The sequence below is a fragment of the Phacochoerus africanus genome, chromosome 16 (assembly GCF_016906955.1).
Source record: "Phacochoerus africanus isolate WHEZ1 chromosome 16, ROS_Pafr_v1, whole genome shotgun sequence".
Lineage (NCBI taxonomy): Eukaryota > Metazoa > Chordata > Mammalia > Artiodactyla > Suidae > Phacochoerus > Phacochoerus africanus.
In genome coordinates, this window is record NC_062559.1 from 7,397,173 (window position 1) to 7,415,019 (window position 17,847).

General features: G+C 45.8%; 1 gene segment (V, D, J or C); it reads left to right on the forward strand.

Annotated features, from left to right (window-relative positions):
* Positions 1-4,317: 4,317 nt before the first annotated feature.
* Positions 4,318-6,395, forward strand: LOC125117467 (T cell receptor beta variable 30-like). The segment is given in 2 exon segments: positions 4,318-4,481; positions 4,814-6,395. Coding segments are annotated over 2 exon segments (489 nt in total).
* Positions 6,396-17,847: the final 11,452 nt, after the last annotated feature.

Genomic DNA, 17,847 nt, shown 5'->3' on the forward strand with positions numbered 1-17,847 from the left:
CACTACTGTGGCTTGTGTTGCTGCCGTTGGTACGGGTTCAATCCCTGACACTGTACATCCACGAGCCATGGGTGTGGCCAAAAAAAAAAAGATAATGATAATGTATCTTCTTAGAGTGTTCTTTCTGTTACTTGTGCTAAGATTTCATTGAGCTTCTTGGATCTGTAGCTTCCTAATTTTCATCAAATTTGGATATGTTTTGCTCTTAGTTATTCATTCCTTTTCTGTTCAGTTTTATAGAACTCAGGCTGCCTGATGTCCTCCAACTCACTACTACTCTTCTTTTTTTTTTTTTTTGGTCTTTTTGCCATTTCTTGGGCCGCTCCCATGGCATATGGAGGTTCCCAGGCTAGGGGTCGAATTGGAGCTGTAGCAGCTGGCCTATGCCAGAGCCACAGCAACGCGGGATCCGAGCCGTGCCTGCAACCTACACCACAGCTCAGGGCAACGCTGGATCGTTAACCCACTGAGCAAGGCCACGGATCAAACCCGAAACCTCATGGTTCCTAGTCAGATTCGTTAACCACTGAGCCACGATGGTAACTCCTACTCTTCATTTTTAAAGTCTTTTTCTTTCTGTTTTCATCCTGGATGATTTCTGTTGCCCTATCTTTAATTTCATTCTGAGATGTCTAATCTGCTGCTAACCCCATTGAATGTATCTTTCAGCACACTCACTGTATCCTTCATCTGAAGAAATTGTATTTCAGACTTTGTTATGTCTTCCATGTCTCTTTTTAGCATACTCTCCTCTACCTTATTGAGCACATGGAATGTATATAACATGTCTTTTTATACCCTTGGCTACTAATTCCATCATCTGTATCCTTTCCTGATCTATTTTTATTGGGCAGATTTTCTCCACTTTGTGGACCGTATTTTCTCTTTTCTTCCACATCTGATTTTTATTAAAAAAATTTTTAGGGCCGCACCCACAGCATATGGAGGTTCCTGGGCTAGGGGTCTAATCAGAGCTACAGCTGTCAGCCTACGCCACAGCCACAGCAACTCCAGATCCGAGCCGCATCTGCGACCTACACCACAGCTTATGGCAATGCCAGATCCTTAACCCACTGAGTGAGGCCAGGGATTGAACCCACAACCCCATGGTTCCTATTCAGATTCCTCTCCATTGCACCATATGGGAACTCCTGATTTTTAAAAATTTGATGTCAGATATTTGAGTTTTATGCTGCTAGGCGCTGGGATAGTTGCACCCCTTAAAAATTTCTTAGCTTTGTTTTGTGACACAGTTAAATTCTGTGGAAACAATTTGATATTTCCAAGTCTTGCTTTGAAACTTTGTAAGTTGTGTGTAATATCACCTTTAGCCTAAAGCTAACTTGCCTCCACTACTGAGGGAATACTCTTCCGAGAATTCTACTCAATGCTCACTACGTCAAGAGGTCTCTCCCATCTGGCTGGTAGAAACACCATCTATTCCAAGCACTGTGTGAGCCAGCACGGGATGGTTCTGCTTAATCATTTCCACTGGTCTTTCCTATTCGAAGGCAGTTTCCTCACATGAACGTACTCATCACAACAATGAAGGAGTTGCTGAAAGCCCTCTGTGGCTTCTGGAGCTCTTTTAATCTGCAGCTTTCTTCTCTCTGCTCTGGAATTTTAGCCATTCCTTGAACTATGAACTCCTCAACTCAGAGAGACAGGCAGGCTCTATTTTCCAGCACTACCTGAAATGCTTCTCAAGGTGGTAAGGTGGGGCCATTGTAGGATCAACTTCCATTCCACTTCTCTCAGGGATCACTATTTTGTGTCATCTGTGGTCCAATGGCTAACAAACATCATTTTTTACATTTTGTACATTTAGTTCTTTGGGGTTTGAGGGTAAATCCAATCCCTGTTACTTCATCTTAAAATTTCCCCCGTACATTGATATTTCACCTTTAGGGAATTTTAATGTAACCTATCTAAGTGCATTATTTTCCCACTCCCCCAAACAAATATTTCTTTTCTTCACTTATGTTCTATACTTTTAGCCTCTGTACATTTTCTTGCTCCCTTAAGAATTCAGTGTAGAGAGGGAAACCCAACATGGTAACTGAAGGGTTTGAGAGAGACTTGCCAGAGAGAAGAGCACCCACCTAAGAAAGTGTCCAGGGCAAGGGCAATGGGAGAGGTGCCATAGCTCCAGTCAGCCATCAGTTCAGCTTGTCTTTGGGCCAAAGATAAAGCTCCTCCCTCTTGGAGATCTGTAGAGCAGAGGGATCATATCCTCATCCTCATTTCAACATGTGAATGACTTGAATGAATTGAATGAATAAGCAATATTGCAGATGGGAGTGGAGAACGGGGAGATATTTTTCTATGGCATCAGCCATATGGAAGTAGCTTCAAGCTACTGAGTTGTGACAACGATTAGGGAATCAGGAGCCAGCTGGTTACTCTGATGTGACTGCTATGTCTCGTCATTCTCCAATCTGCCATGCCATCCTGAGGGAGGAGGATCACATTGCTTTCTCTGCTTGGTGGTGGCGCTGAGCCAAGGCAGCCCATGAGTTACATCAGCTCCCAGGGGCTCTGCAGGATCCACACTGCTTTTGCTCAAGGCTGCCAGCCGAATGAGAGCATGACGTGTTCCCATCAAGAGCAAGAACATGTGTCTATATATCTCCTCCCTGTATCTGCTGCCACCCTCCCTCGACCGCATCCCACACAGGACTAACTCAATACAAATCCTAGGAGCAAAGATGGAGGACAGAAAGGGAAGGAAAAGAAGAAAGGCTATGTGTGTGCATGTTTACACTATCCATCTTGGGTTCAATCCCTCCAATCTGACAGGTATAGAGGCATATTGGGTTCTATGAACAGGTTTATAAACACTGAGCTTGAACAATTACAGTTGGCTATATCTATTTTTCATCATATGTTCTAAGTGTTCCTGAAATGTACACTATGCTTACCCCTTGGTTTACCATTATTTAAATTAATGGCACGAATGGATTCATCACATTTGGAAAGGATCAAATCCCCGAACACTCTCTGACAAGTATGGGGCATTCAAATGCAAACAAAAAAACAGGCATTACAGCCTAAGCTCTGTTAGAAGCAAGAACCCCAACATTAACCTTGAATTGTCTTACTGCAGCATCAGCAAGTATAGCAAATCTCTTATATCACTAGACCCCGATGAAATGGGAAAGCATCACAAAGGCTTGACTTGCTTCAGGCTTATTCTCCCTGTTAAGCCACTTCTACTGCTCCCTTTTCCAGGCACTCATCATAAACCACTTCACCACATCCAACTCAAATGGAATAATTGTTTTGAAAAATAAATCCTTCAAAGTTCAGGGCTTGGCAAAGGCAAAGTGGAGGGGAGGTTCCACAGGACCCGTTGGCTGTCCTCCTGGCGTCTTGGGGTCCTCTGTCTCATTTGAGCCGGATGAGGTTACACCAGCTGCCCAGCAGACTCTCATCCTTAGCTACTATGAGTTGATGGCTTGGCAATGCTTTTTGTGCCTCTGTCATCCTCCAGCCTCACCCTCCATACCATCCCATGGTACACCTTTCCTGCTGGCACAAGCTTTCCTTGGAGTCCAAACAACAACAACAACAACAACAACAACAAAAACAAACCAACAGCCACTTGTAAGTGCACTAGGAAAAAATGCATCTTCAGCCATTTGTAGGTATTACAATCCTTCTTTTCATTTTACAGATGAGAAAGTTGGGGATGAGAGTTCACTGAGGGTTCCTAAGAAGCAGAGCTATGAATAGAACCCAGATTTGATTTCAAGGCCTCAATTTTCTTCAATCTCATGTTGCATTTAGAGGACAAATTAGACCTAATGAGACCGTTAGAGGCACGTGGACCACAGAGGCCGGCTTTCAATTGAATCGTTGATTCTGCCTGTCCAGGTCCCAAATCCTGTCTGCTGGGGTTGAAGAGGATGCTGCTCCCTTGATTGGCTGTTAGAGCAGATTCCTTCCCTCAGAGCTGGGCTTTATTTTTGCTGTGACAACCCTGAAGACCTAAATCTCTTCATCTCTGATCTGCTTTTATCCCGCTTTCAGCTACCCAGGTGACATGTCCTTTAGCTGGTTTCCAGCTTCAGATAGACTAAAATCCCTTTGGTCATCCCCACCAGGATCCGTTTCTCTGGAGGTTACAGAGATGGCCTCCAGGGGGCGCCAGATAGCCATCTCTCACTTACAGGTAAATCAATGAGTCATTATTAAGTATATTTACATACAGGTCCTTCAGCAGGATTGCAATAGAGATAACTCGTGCAGGGTAAAGCCGGTTCCCAGGGAGGGTGGGGATGATACTTAAAAAAAGACAAGCCTCATTTCCTCCCCAGCCTGAGAGATACGTGGCTCATTCTGCTATGGCGGATCTCCAAGTGGGAGGAGCCTGGCCACCTCTCTTGCTCAGAGAGGAGGTCAACCACACTAGCTGCACTTCGGGCTGTTTGGAACTATGCCCTGCCATCTCCTTGCCCTTCTCCTGGGAACTTTCTTAGGTGGGTCCTCCTCTCCAGAACTCACCCTCACCACAACCCTCTGAAGAACCTCGGGTGTTGGTTTGACTCTTTGGTACATTCCTTCAGTTGTTGAATGAATATGGGAGTTTAGTCTTGGTGGCTGGTACACTGGCCTTGGGTTCCTAAGTCCCTAGGAAGGAGTGTGCCCTCGGTCTCCCCTTGACCACTGACCACTTGGCCCTCATGGTCTGCTCCCCATGATGGTGCCCCATGCCTGAGCCATGGAAGGGCTTGATCCTACCTTCTCTTGGGATGGAGGGCAAGCTGGGCTGGGGTTCTTCCTTCTCAAAGGCTTTTCATGCTTCCCACAGGTGTCATCGCTCAGACCATCCATCAATGGCCAGCTACCAGGGTGCAGCTTGTGGGCAGCGCCCTCTCCCTGGAGTGCACTGTGAAGGGGGTATCAAACCCCAGCCTATACTGGTACAGGCAGGCCACCGGCGGGAGGGACCTTCAGCTGCTCTTCTACTCCACTGGCACTCACCAGAGAGAGCCTGAAAAGCTCCAGGACTTCAACGCCTCCAGGCCCCAGGATGGACTGTTCATCCTGAGTTCTAAGAAGCTCCTGCTCAGCAACTCTGGCTTCTACCTCTGCGCCTGGAGTCTCACACTGAGTCCGGTGGGGCAGACATCTGTGCAAAAACCCCGCCCTCTCCCAAGTTCTCACCACCCTCTCCAGGAGCCCTCACTTAAGGACTGGCTAGAGGATGTGTTTGTCATTGAGTTTCTGACTGGCAGCCAATGTGAGGGCAACTGAACCAGCCAGATTCTCCAAAAGAACTTTGTGAAGTTCCCAGGAAGAACAACAACAACAAAAAGACGTATGTGTGTTGAAGCTGTGAATGGCAGATACACAGTCAATTTCACCATATGTGGAAGTCTAATCTGAGGTTCTCATACTCCAGCCCTCCGACTGTGCTATTCCTTGCCTAACCCCCTATTCTTTCACATGCCTATGGGTACCCTGGTGATCGAGGTTGTGCATTTGCCAATGAGAAGGGCAGGATGCCCCAACACCAGTTACTTAACTAGTTAATTTTCATCATCTTTGCTCTTTCTGCAGAGACTGGACAACTTGTGAAAGCTTGGATGAGGTTTCGAGCCAGGGAGGGGGGGCAAGGTGGATGGTTATCGTAGGGGCTACAAGTGTGGTTTTATTAGCATCAGAAACATGCACTCAGGAATGTTGATTATTGTTTGGGGGTTTCAATTTTTTTTTTAATGCCTGTTCTACTGTGTCTCATTCCTTCCTTTATAGCAACAGAGGGAGCAGAGAAGCAGATGGTGATCCAAGAGATACAAGAGACAGGATAAAGAGGGCAGGCATATGTAATGGTAAAACCCTAAAAAGAGAAATTACTTGGATGGAAATGTAGGTGAGGAAAAGGCTTATGGGGATGTCTGGGAAGAGACACTGTGGTTACCTTGGCAACTGAGCATCCTTCCTCATCTCCCACCCCCTGAGCCCTCCCTCCTCCTCCTCCTTATTCCTCAAAAGATTTTCTTTTTTAATGTCCCTTCTGTTCCACGAGGGGGCACAAGAAGTCCTAAAATACTCTGTTCCTGGCATTATTTCCTTTGGAACAATTCAGCCATTTGTTTCTTTCAGTATCATTAATCTGCAGAGGAAAATCTGAGACAGAGACACAAAGCAATCAAGACAGTATTGAATAAGGCTCAAGAGTCCCTGTTGCACTTTAAGGTCAACTATATATTAAGCAGTTACGTGCTGGGCATTCTGAGCCGTCACAGGGATTAAAAAGAAAAATGAAGTACACTCAAGATGGTGCCGGGCATGGTCACAACAGGAAATAGTCAAGGCCCTTGGAGCTTGGGATTAGCAGATAAAAACTACTATATATAACATAGATCAGACTGTGATGTAAAATAATATTAAAATGTATATATATTTATGACTGAGTCACTTTGCTGTACAGCAGGAAATGGCGCCACCTTGTAAATCAACTATGCTTTTTAAAAATAAAAAGAGAGATAATCCAGGAGACAACCTGGGAAAAAAATTTTAGTAAAGTAGATAAACAACAAGGTCCTACTGTATAGCATAGGGAACTATATTCAATATCCTATAATAAACCATTATAAAAAAAGAATATGAAATATATGTGTGTGTATATAAAAAATATATGTGTGTGCAATTGCGTGTGTGTGTGTGTGTGTGTATAACTGGATCACTCTGCTGTACACCAGACACTAACATAACATTGTAAATCAACTAGACGTCAATATTTTTTCTTTGGCTGCTGCATGGCATATGGAGTTCCCGGGCCAGAGATCAGTTGCAACCTACTCCACAGTAGTGGCAACACCAGATCCTTTAACTCACTGTGTGGAGCCCAGGACCGAACATGTATCCTGGAGCTGTGGAGACACCACCAATTCCATTGTGCCACAGTGGGGACTCCTAGACTTCAATTAAAAACAATTTTTTTTTTAATTGCAGGAAAAAAAAAATCAAGGCACTAAGTTTATTTTTCCTCCATGTGTGAAAATTTAAATTTGCGCAGTCAATCAGCAGTGCTACAACCATAGAAATAAAAATGCATTACAACTCAAGTTTGGCTCACATTTATTTAATAGTAAAGAATGTCTCAAGCTAACGTGTGGATGTTAGCTGGTTATCGAACATAAGCAGAAATAGATCTCCCCTGAAACAGGGCTGTCAGGTTATTTTCAGTTAATAGATTTTGGTATTTTAGAGTAAGATGAAAATTGAGTAGATAAAGTTTCCGTATATGCCCCTTTCTTCCCCAGCCTTTGCTCTTATTAACACCTTTCGTGGGTATGGTATATTTATTATTGAACCAATATGGGTATGTTATTAGTAACTAAAGTCCATGGTTTACATTAAAATTTATTCATTGCATTGTGCATTTCTGTGGTATTTGACAAATGTATCACGTCTTGTATTAACCATTACTGTCATGCAGACTAGTTTCACAGCCCTACAAACACCCTGTGTTTCATCTACTTAGTTCTTTCTTCTTCACAAACACTGGCAGCCACTGATCTTTTACTTTCTATATGTATTTTAAAGTTGACTTACAAAGTTGTGTTAATTTCAGACGTATAGCAGAGTAAATCAGTTATACGTGTCCATTCCTTTTCAGATCTGTCTCTATATTTTTAGGCACGTGGTCTTTTAGTTTAAACTTACTAGCCATTGTGACCTTGGGCTAATTATCTAATCTCTCTGGGCCTTATTTTCCTCACCTGTGAAACTTGTCTTGTTGGATTAAGTGTGTTTGGTGAGATCGTCTTTATGTTATAAAGCCCTATTACAGGGTCTAATTTTCAACAAATATTATTTTCCTCTCTAAGTTTACAAGATATTTGGATTACAGCTTACCCAAATGAAATCCTTGTGTGTTTGTTTTTTAAATTAAATGTAAACTCTAGTAAACCTTCTAAAATGCTGAGTATACTTGGATGGCAAACCCATGACACCTGTACGTTGTGCTTGTTTAGATATTAATCTTTTCTGTTGGGCCTTTACACATTCTCAGAATCCTTCTTAAACAGAACTCTGTTCCAAGGAATCATGACTCTTCAAGGGGAGCTGGTAGGAGAGTTAAAACAGAATTTTCACTGCTGTAAGAATTTCAGGAAAGTTCTGGAAAACTAAAGAAGGCAAGAGAATTTTGGTGAGGTTGAGTTTTGGGGAGGCTAGTATGTATGTATGTATGTACGTATTTTGCTTTTTAGGGCTGCAGGTGCAGCATATGGAGGTTCCCAGGCTAGGGGTCGAATTGGAGCTGTAGCCACCACAGCCACAGCAACGCCAGATCCTTAACTCACTGATCAAGGCCAGGGATCGAACCAGCATCCTCATGGGCACTAGTTGGATTTGTTTCTGCTGTGCCACAACTCGGAGGCTAGTATTGAAATTTGAAAATGCACTTCTCCACAGAGGAGTCAATATGAGTAGAAATGAGGAGGTCCCCATGAATATTCTAAGTTCCAGAAAGGCAGTGAGCAAATGGTCCTGATCATTAAGGCAATAGATAGACAGGAAGGCATTGACAGGTAAGGGCAGGCTAATTAAGGAGAGGCTTGAAAGCCATCTGAATTCATCAAAACAAGTTACTATCCAGGGAGTTCCTGTCATGGCACAGTAGTAATGAACCCAACTGGTATCCACGAAGATGCAGGTTCGATCCCTATCCTTACTCAGTGGGTTAAGAATCTGGCATTGCTGAGGCTGTGGTGTAGGCCAGAGGCTACAGCTCCTATTTGACTCCTAGTCTGGAAACCTCTATTTTAAAAAAAAGTTATTATCTGCCATGATATCTGCTCTACTCATGAATAAGCATCTTTTTCCCATAACAGCTCCCATAGCATCTAGAATCAGAAATCTACATTTGTCTTTAATCTCAGGAGAAAAAGAAACCAGCTGTTCAGGGGGGATATGGCTCAGGTATGCTATTTCTTGCCAGGAGCTCATCAACCTCACAAACCCCTTTGGGGAGATGAGGCTATGTCTTTCCTAGGAGACCTTCCAGGACCCTGTTACCGGCTCTGACTTTGCAGATGTGCCCGGACAATGGTTCCCATTCCTGTCATTCCCTGGCCACTGGCGCATGGAAGATCCAGGGCCATATGCTCGTGGCCAGAACTTCAAGTCTGGATCTTAGCCACTCATGGGATGTCTAGGAAGAGACCCGGGGGCCTCCAGGCAGCTGAAGGAAGCTCAGGAAACTCCCAGGATGGGAAGCTGGTTGACACTAAATTTGGGTAACTTCCTAGTTGTGTGCAGGAGTCTCTGCTTTGAGCCGAGGATGCTATGGCTCCCTGAGCTGCGGCAAAGCAAATTTGCCCTGTGGCTTCCCGCTTCCTAGCTACTTATTCAGGCCTTCTGCTTGTCTAGCCTCTCTTGCATTATTCCTTCTCCCTCTTCTCGACAGATGGAATCGACCTTGCCCTTCACGCATCCTCATAGGCCTTAGTGGTAGGGATGATGCTTAGAGAAACCAGCGGGGACAGCACACAGACGCCAGCTCAGATATCCGGGGACTGGCCGTTTCTCAGCCTGTTGACTATCTGGGGCTCCCTTTCCTGTGACTCATTAGCACCCACTCACTAGATGAGTGGAAGGAAGTGGGAGGCTCTGTGTGGAGGGTGGGGGGAGGGAGTTGCCTGAGTGATGTGGAGCCAGCAGGGACCCCAATGGGGTCACAGCAGTTACAGCAGCTGCTTTGTCTTCTACACCACCTCCAAGGTGCTCCCTGCAGCCTCTGATCTAGGGAGTGACCTCCAGCAGGTGTGGGTGTTATGCTGGGGGGGTGGGGTGGTCTGCACGTGCAGCCGAGATGCCTGGCTCCCCTTCCAGAGACCCTAGCCTCTTCTGTGGTTCTATTTCCACCACCAGGGTGCTCACCCAAGGCCCACGTTGAAAGGGCAGCGTGGAAGAAGCTGGGGCAGGATGTGGTCAGACTGGTATTCACAGAGCACCAAAGGTGGGAGAGGGGGGAGGGACTTTCACAGGCGCCCCAGATACAGGACCTGGTAAATGTCAAACCGCATCCTGTTGTGCATCCCCAAGATGGGGCAAGGGCAGGTGCGTGGCTGTTGCTGCTTGTATTGATGGCACACAGAGATAAACAGCTTGACAGCCGGCTTTGGGCTCAGACCCCACCATCCCTTCCCTGGTTGTCTTCTCAAAGGCCCCAACCCACTTCTCTTTCACTTCCTGGCCTTTGATTCAAGGCCACCCTCCTTCAAACACTATTTTCTTCTCTTCGTTCAAAGCCCTGGACCTCTTTCCAGGTGTGGGGTTCCAGGTGCCTCTTGTTAGCTGGGGTTCCGGGGTCAACACTGACCCCCTTACACCACAGACAGCCTCTGAGGCTGTGTCATAGGGGTGGATGATGTGCATCTGGAAAGAGTTTAAAATCCCTGAGTTACGTGATTTGGGGCCTGCAGACTTTGAATCACTGAATCCGAAGGGCAGAACTTGACAATTCCTCAGAGACCGCATTAGCCAGTACCCTCCCATCACAGAAGAGGCTAGAGCAGCCCAGAGGAGAAAAACAAGCTGTCCAACTTGTCCAAGCTGTGGACAGAGGAGGACCAGAAACCAGTTCCCTGTGTTTTAGTAGCTCCTGGACCTCGGGCAACGCTTAGGGGAATGTGGGCTGGAGGTTGCATTGTGCTTTTGCTGTGAAGTTTATGAACTGGGTGTTTAAGAAGAGAGAAATTAATGGTGAGGATGGAGGGTAACTCAGATGAGCTGCAGAATCTGAATTCTGCAGAAACTAGAGAGTTGGAGAGATAAGCTGAAGAAACAGAACATTCAACAGGCGCTCCCTGCTCCTGCCCCTACCCCTCCCTGCAAGGAGAGAAAACCACCTGTCTGAACTCAGGAATGGGGCTATGAGGCCCATAAGCAGTGAGTGTGGCAAAGACCCGGGGACTGAGTTGAGAGTGAGCTCTGTGAGTCAGTGGGATGCTCTGGATCCAGACCTGGAAGAGGGGTCCTTATGGGACCAAGGTAGAAAGTATGGAGATCAGCAGGTGACTCTCCCTTTTTAGGTCAGAACCCACCTGGTGCCCTGTCCTGTGCTGAAGACCAGGCTTTTAGAAAAGTGCAAGCACAGAAACAAATGTAAATGTTTTAGAAGAGAGCAGCTGGGCTGTGGAGAGGAGGAAGTGTTCAAAACTGTGCCTTGTGAGTGAAAAAAAAAAAATGAGAGAGCTGGAAATGATTAGCCTGAAAAAAGTTAGGCTCATAATAATTTTATAAGCCTAATGTTTATTGATGTTGTGTGAATTAAAGGTGAAACTACCTTATTAAGTCGGGTTTGCGATTGACCCATTTTATAGGAAGGAAAGATGAGTCTCAGAGGTGGTCACCGATCCAAGGTCATACAGCTGATGAGGGCAGATCTAAGGCTTGAAACTATGCCTCTTTGTCTTTAAAGCCCATATTCTTTGCTATCATAAAGTTCTCATACCTATTGCATGCTTTTTCCTTTGTGCAAGCTCAGGCTTTTAAAGGTTCTGCTTATTCTCTCATAGATTTGCAGACTCTTGGTTGGGGGTGGGCATGCTGGCTGTCTTAAGAAGGACTCTCATAGGAGTGTAATTAGAACTAATGTGTAGTTCAATAGCCAAGACACGGAAACAACCTAAATGTCCATTGACATAGGAGTGGATCCAGAAGATGTGGTACATATAGACAACAGAATATTACTCAGCCATTAAAAGGAATGAAATACTGGCAGTTTTAGCAACATGGATGGACCTAGAAATTATCATGATAAGTGAAGTCAGCCATACAATGAGACACAAACATCAAATGCTTTCTCTGACATGTGGGATCTGGAAAAAGGACAGACTGAACTTCTTTGCAGAACAGATGCTGACTCACAGACTTTGAAAAACTTACGGTTCCCAAAGGAGACAGTTTGGGGGGTGGGGGAATGTGCTGGGGTTGTGGGATGGAAATCCTATAAAACTGGATTGTGATGATCATTGTACAACTACAAATGTAATAAATTCATTGAGAAAAAAAAAAACTAATGTGTGGTTTACAATGAGATTTGTGGAAACCTAAAGGGAACAAAATTCTTCATAGAGCTGTTAAGGCACTAAATGATCTACCCCAGACAGGCAGGGAGTCCTTGTCCCAGGACAGGCCCCAGTTATGGGGGCAAGGGGGCTCAAGGCTCTGCAATGTATGCCACTTGACCACTCAGAGTGTCTATGATTCCAAGATCCAGTCAAGGTCAAGTCCCATTGTGGGAGTGAGGGACTGAGGGGTGAGCTCTAACTTCTGGCATGGCCTAGAACTTGGGTAGAAGGGGTCAAGCCCAAGATCACCTGTCAAGTCACTATTTTATTTTATTTTTTGTCTATTTGTCTTTTAGGGCCACACCCGTGGCATATGGAGGTTCCCAGGCTAGGGGTCGAATCAGAGCTATAGCTGCCAGCCTACGCCAGAGCCACAGCAATGCCAGATCCGAGCTGCATCTGTGACCTACACCACAGCTCATGGCAACACTGGAACACTGGATCCTTAACCCACTGATCAAGGCCAGGGATCGAACCCACAACCTCATGGTGCCTAGTCGATTCGCTTCTGCTGCACCATGACAGAAACTCAAGTTTTAAAACCCACTTCCTTATGTCAGAGAGAAAGATCAGGATGTAGTTGGGGGGCTGGGCCTATGGGAAGACTCCCTGTCAAGACCACTCCTCTTACCGACTGAAGACAGCTAAGGTTTTGAGTGTTTTTTTCGTTTTTTTTTTTTTGTTTGTTTGTTTTTTTTGCCTTTTTAGGACTACACCCTTGGCATATGGAAGTTCCCAGACTAGGGGTCAAATCAGAGCTGTAGCTGCCAGCCTACACCACAGCCACAGCCATGCCAAATCCCAGCCACATCTGCAACCTATACACAGCTCATGGCAATGCTGGATCCTTAACCCACTGAGCAAGGCCAGAGATTGAACCTGCGTCTTCATGGATACTAGGTGGGTTTGTTACCACTGAGCCACAAAGGGAACTCCACAACTAAGTTAGCACTGACGGTACTCCAGTGGAAGTAAGTCACAATTGCTGGCTCATTTTCAGCTCCTTTTTGAGGTACTGATCCATCCACTCATCTCTGGGATTCCACCTTCCCTAGGAAGCCCTCCTAGGAATTCAAGTGCAAAACAGAGGGAGATGAAGGAGAAAGACCTGCAGTTGGGGTAGAAGAGGGCCGTGATGAGCAGAGACTATGTCATCAGTTGGAGGGAGATGATTCAGGGCACGACCAAGTATTGTCACAATAAATCCCAAGGAGGGATGGAAAGGCATGGCATGCTAAGAACCTGGGGACTTTAGAGCCACAAATATAAAGAGAGAAAAAACCATCCTCAGGATAGGTTGAGAGGATATCCAACCCCAGACTGAGGCAAGATGTGCTTTAGGTTAGGGTCTGATGTGGGGTGGATGACATTTCCCATTATGGGGTCATGAAGCCCAGAAATCACCTTTCTGGAAATTCTGGGAGTCTACCACAAGCAATGAGAATGAACGGTAGTTACCATTGCTGCCCAAGCTTGGTGGCCTTCCGTATGGTGAGGTTTAGATGGCTATAGGGCAATTTCCATGGACACAAATAAAGGGAACTGGGTGATGAAAGTTTAAGAAGAGGTCATCAGGGCTGAAAATGAAAGATTTATCCATATTTAGGAGCAATGCTAAGACCAGACCTGGGTACAACCACTATGACAGACAGTATGGAGGTTACTCAGAAAACCAGATATAAAACTACCACGTGATCAAGCACTCCCACTCCTGGGCATATATCCAGACAAAACTATAATTTAAAAAGACACATGCACCCCTAAGTTCATAGCAACACTATTCACAATAGCCAGGACATGGACGCAACCTAAATGTCCATCGACAGATGAATGGATTAAGATATGGTACACATACACAATGGAATACTACTCAGACATAAAAAAGAATGAAACAAAGCTATTTCAGGCAATATGGATGCAACTACAGATTCTCATAGTCAGTAAAGTCATAAAGAAAAAGACAAATACCGTATGTGTCACTTATATGCGGAATCTAAAATATGGCACAAATAAACCTATCTATAAAACAGAAACAGATTCATAGACAAAGAGAATAGACTTATGGTTGCCAAGGGGGAGTGGGGGAGTGGGATGGACTGGGAGTTTGGGGTTAGTAGAGGCAAACTATTGCATTGGAGTGGATAAACAATGAGATCCTGCTGTATAGCATGGGAAACTATATCCAGTCTCTTGGGATAGACCATGATGGAATGTAATATAAGAAAGGAATTGTGTGTGTGTGTGTGTGTGTGTGTGTGTATTTGATTGGGTTTCTTTGCTGTACACCAGAACTGTCAGAACATTTTAAATCAACTATACTTTAATAAAAAATTTTTTAAATAAAATAAAAAAGATGTGTTCCCTGCCCCCTGCAAAAAAAAAAAAAAAAAAAAAAAAAGAAAGGAAGAAAAAAACCTGACCTGGGGTCTTTAGCCATTTTTTCATCTACGTCAGCATCTCCTAATGTCCCTAAAGGTGATACATCTCGGTATGAGCATGTTTTTGCTGTACACACATAGAACTTCAAGAGCGGTCTCTAGTACCCATTCTCCATCCCCACACCTGTCTCTAAGCAGATCATTTGCAAGAGACTCTTCCTATGTAGGACCCTTGGGCCTGTCTGTCCCACAGACTGTTAGGAGCTGAAGTTAATCAGGCTCCCCTTTTCTGGGTCACTATGGAAGAAGAAACAGGGAAATGGCTCAGAGCAGGGAATGGATCTATCAAGAGCCATCATTCTTCTTTCTTTTTTCATGTTTCATTTTTTTTCTGGCTACACCAGTGTCAGGCAGAAGTTCCAGGTCTAGGGATAGAACCCAGGCCAGAGTAGCACCCCAAGCCACAGCAGGGCAATGCTGGATCCTTAACTGCTAGTCCGCCAGGGAACTCTAAAAGCCATCACTCTTATCCCAACCCTCTTGTTCCCAAATCCTTCTTATTTCCCTGCTCTCTCATATTCACTTACTGAAGAGAGAGAAAGTCTTTGTCTCTTGGATGGTCCTCTACCTGCTCTCCCTCCCTGTCCCCTGCCCTGGCATCTCCTCTCCCCAGCCTTGTACAGCTTCGTCCTGAGCTGTGCGGTAGGAGAGGCTGCAGGTCTCTAATGGATACTGGTGTTGATAGGAATGTCCTTCTCCTGGGCAAGTAACAGGGACTGGAGCAGCCCTTTCCCATGGAAGTTCCGTTCCCCCACCAGGATGTCACTCAACATGACCAGTTGGATGACTGGTCAGTTGGATGCTTCCTTTCCCCTCTTAATTTCTGAATCACTCTCTAAAGATCACAGAGTTGAGGTTCCTCTCTTGGATGCCTAACCACACTGGGTCCAGCTCTGCCCCTTGGAATGGCAAGAACATGGGGGACCACCGGCCTTCCCCTGAGATGCTCGGCTTCTAGGTCTCTTCAATCAGAAAGTATGATTTATCCCTGCACTGTGTTCCCCCTGGTGGAGTTTTCCCCTGGACTACATTCCGCCCATAGATTTCTTTAATGGGATGAAGCTTAGATTAGATTAGCCTTGACATTGGGATAGGTCAACAAGCCCAGGTCAAGGAGGGGTTACTTTAGTGCTTCTCATTCCTGGGACTGGAGTGGCCACATGCCCTGGTTTGTCAGGACAATCCTGGTCTACTCCTCTAGTCCCTGTATCTTATTTTTCACTCTCAATAGTCTCCCCATTCACACAATAAATGATATGACTGCTCTACATCTAACCCATTTTTGCTCAGTTTCACCTGAGGAAGAATGGATAGGATGGCTAAAATTGGTCCAGGAGGATCTATTTTTTATTAGTAGTAGTATTTTTAATTTTTAGGGCCGCACCTGCAGCATATGAAAGCTCCTGGGCTAGGGGTCGCTGCCAGCCTACATCACAGCCACAGCAACGTGGGGTCTGAGTTGAGCCAGATCTTCGGCCTGTACCACAGCTCATGACAACACCAGATCCTTAACCCTGGCCACTAAGAGAGGCCAGGGACCAAATCTGCATCCTCACGTATGCTAGTTGAATTTGTTACCACTGAGCCACAATGGGAATGCCCCAGGAGGATCTAGTTAGATTCTGGAGAAAGACGCATAGGCGGAAGAGATAAACTTGCCAGTGCCTGTGAATTGCATGTTGGGGGCAGGGTTGTCCAAGGGAGACAGGAAAGGGCTGTAAAGATTTGGGAAGAGGGGCAAGGGTCAAGGAGGGCCAGGGACCAAGTGGAGTTTCTCCATCACTTGCATGTTTCCCGGAGAGGGGGACATGTACCAAGCCACCCATCCTCTAGAGGATGTTTGTTCCTTTAGTCCTCACCTTGACAGACCCCAGGTGCCCACCAGCAACACCTCCCACTTCCACCCACCTGCTAATGTCTCTGCTCTTAGCATCCCAGAGATGATACCACTGAGCCTGCAGACGCTCCTCTCCCCACCCCCACCCCGATCTTGGCCCCACATTTGCTCAGTTTCTTCCTCATAGCTCTGCTCACACAAACCCCCCTGCTTCCAACACCCCTTTCCCTGGTCCACTCCTGGCCCACACAATGCCCTGTCTTCTCTGGAATGTTTTACTTGTCCCTTGAGCTGCTCATCTCCCCGCCCCATCCGTGTGAAGAATCCTTAAAGATTACGAGGCACTGCTCTGTTGGTTTAGAGTCTAAACTCTGCCTCGTTTGTTTGGGGATTTTTGGGGTCATCCCCAAATAAACACCAATAGCAATAACAAATGAAAAAAATGCCTGTGGCCTAAGAAACCTAGAGATACTCATGACTGATGGGAAGGTGCAGGCACATGATGGGTCCCAGGCTGCCTCTGCCCTGGGCCATGCCCTCTCCTGGCCTGTGTGTGTTGGGTCTCGAGAACCCCTCATCTCCAGGTCCTGGATTCTCGGTGTAGTGGGATGAATTCACACCAGCCCAGAACTTCAGACTGTGACCTCTTTTAGAAACAGGGTCTTTGCAGATGGAATTGGTTTAGAATCTCAGGATGAAATCCTTCTGAATGAACATGTGTCCTAAACCCAATGACTTGTGACTTGGTAAGAGCAAAGAAATGGAAACTTCCATGCAGAGATATGGGGGAGAAGATGTGAAGACAGATCATAAGGTTGGGGTGATGCTGCCTCGAGCCAGTGAAGCCAGCAGCCAGCAGAAGTGGGAAGATGCAAGGGAGGATGCTCCCCTAGAGTTTGGAAGGGTGTGTGGTCCTGCCGAGACCTTGATTCTGGTTTTTGGCCCCAGAACTATGAGAGACTACACTTCCAGTGCTTTAAACCATGAAGTGTGTGTCCCTTCATTACAGCAGTGCTGGGAAAGAAATACACTCAGGAATCAAGAAGGTATCCTCAGTCTGTTCCTGTGGGTTCTACCCCAGAGTGTGGGAGCAGCTACTTTAGTGTCACCCAGCAATTTTGTGAGCAATCATACCTTCCTGGTCACCACGTGGGCAAAGCTCCCCAAACTGACCATCCTCAGAAGAATGTGTCACGGCTTCACAGCATACCACTCATTGGACCTATGAACTGTGGTTTCTTCACCTAGGAAGTTGGGAGAAAAATACCTGCTTCTGAGATTGTTGTGGGGATTGGCTGGGACCATGTGTGTGTGCCAGTGCCCAGCTAGAAGCCTAGAATGAAGCAAGCTAGTATAAGGACTCCATCTTTCTCATCCCCTCCCAGCTTTCAGAGCTCCTTCCTCAGACTTGACATTCTGCCTCAACTAACCTACCCCAGGGCATATCTCACTGGTCTATGTCCTTTGTCATCTGATGGTA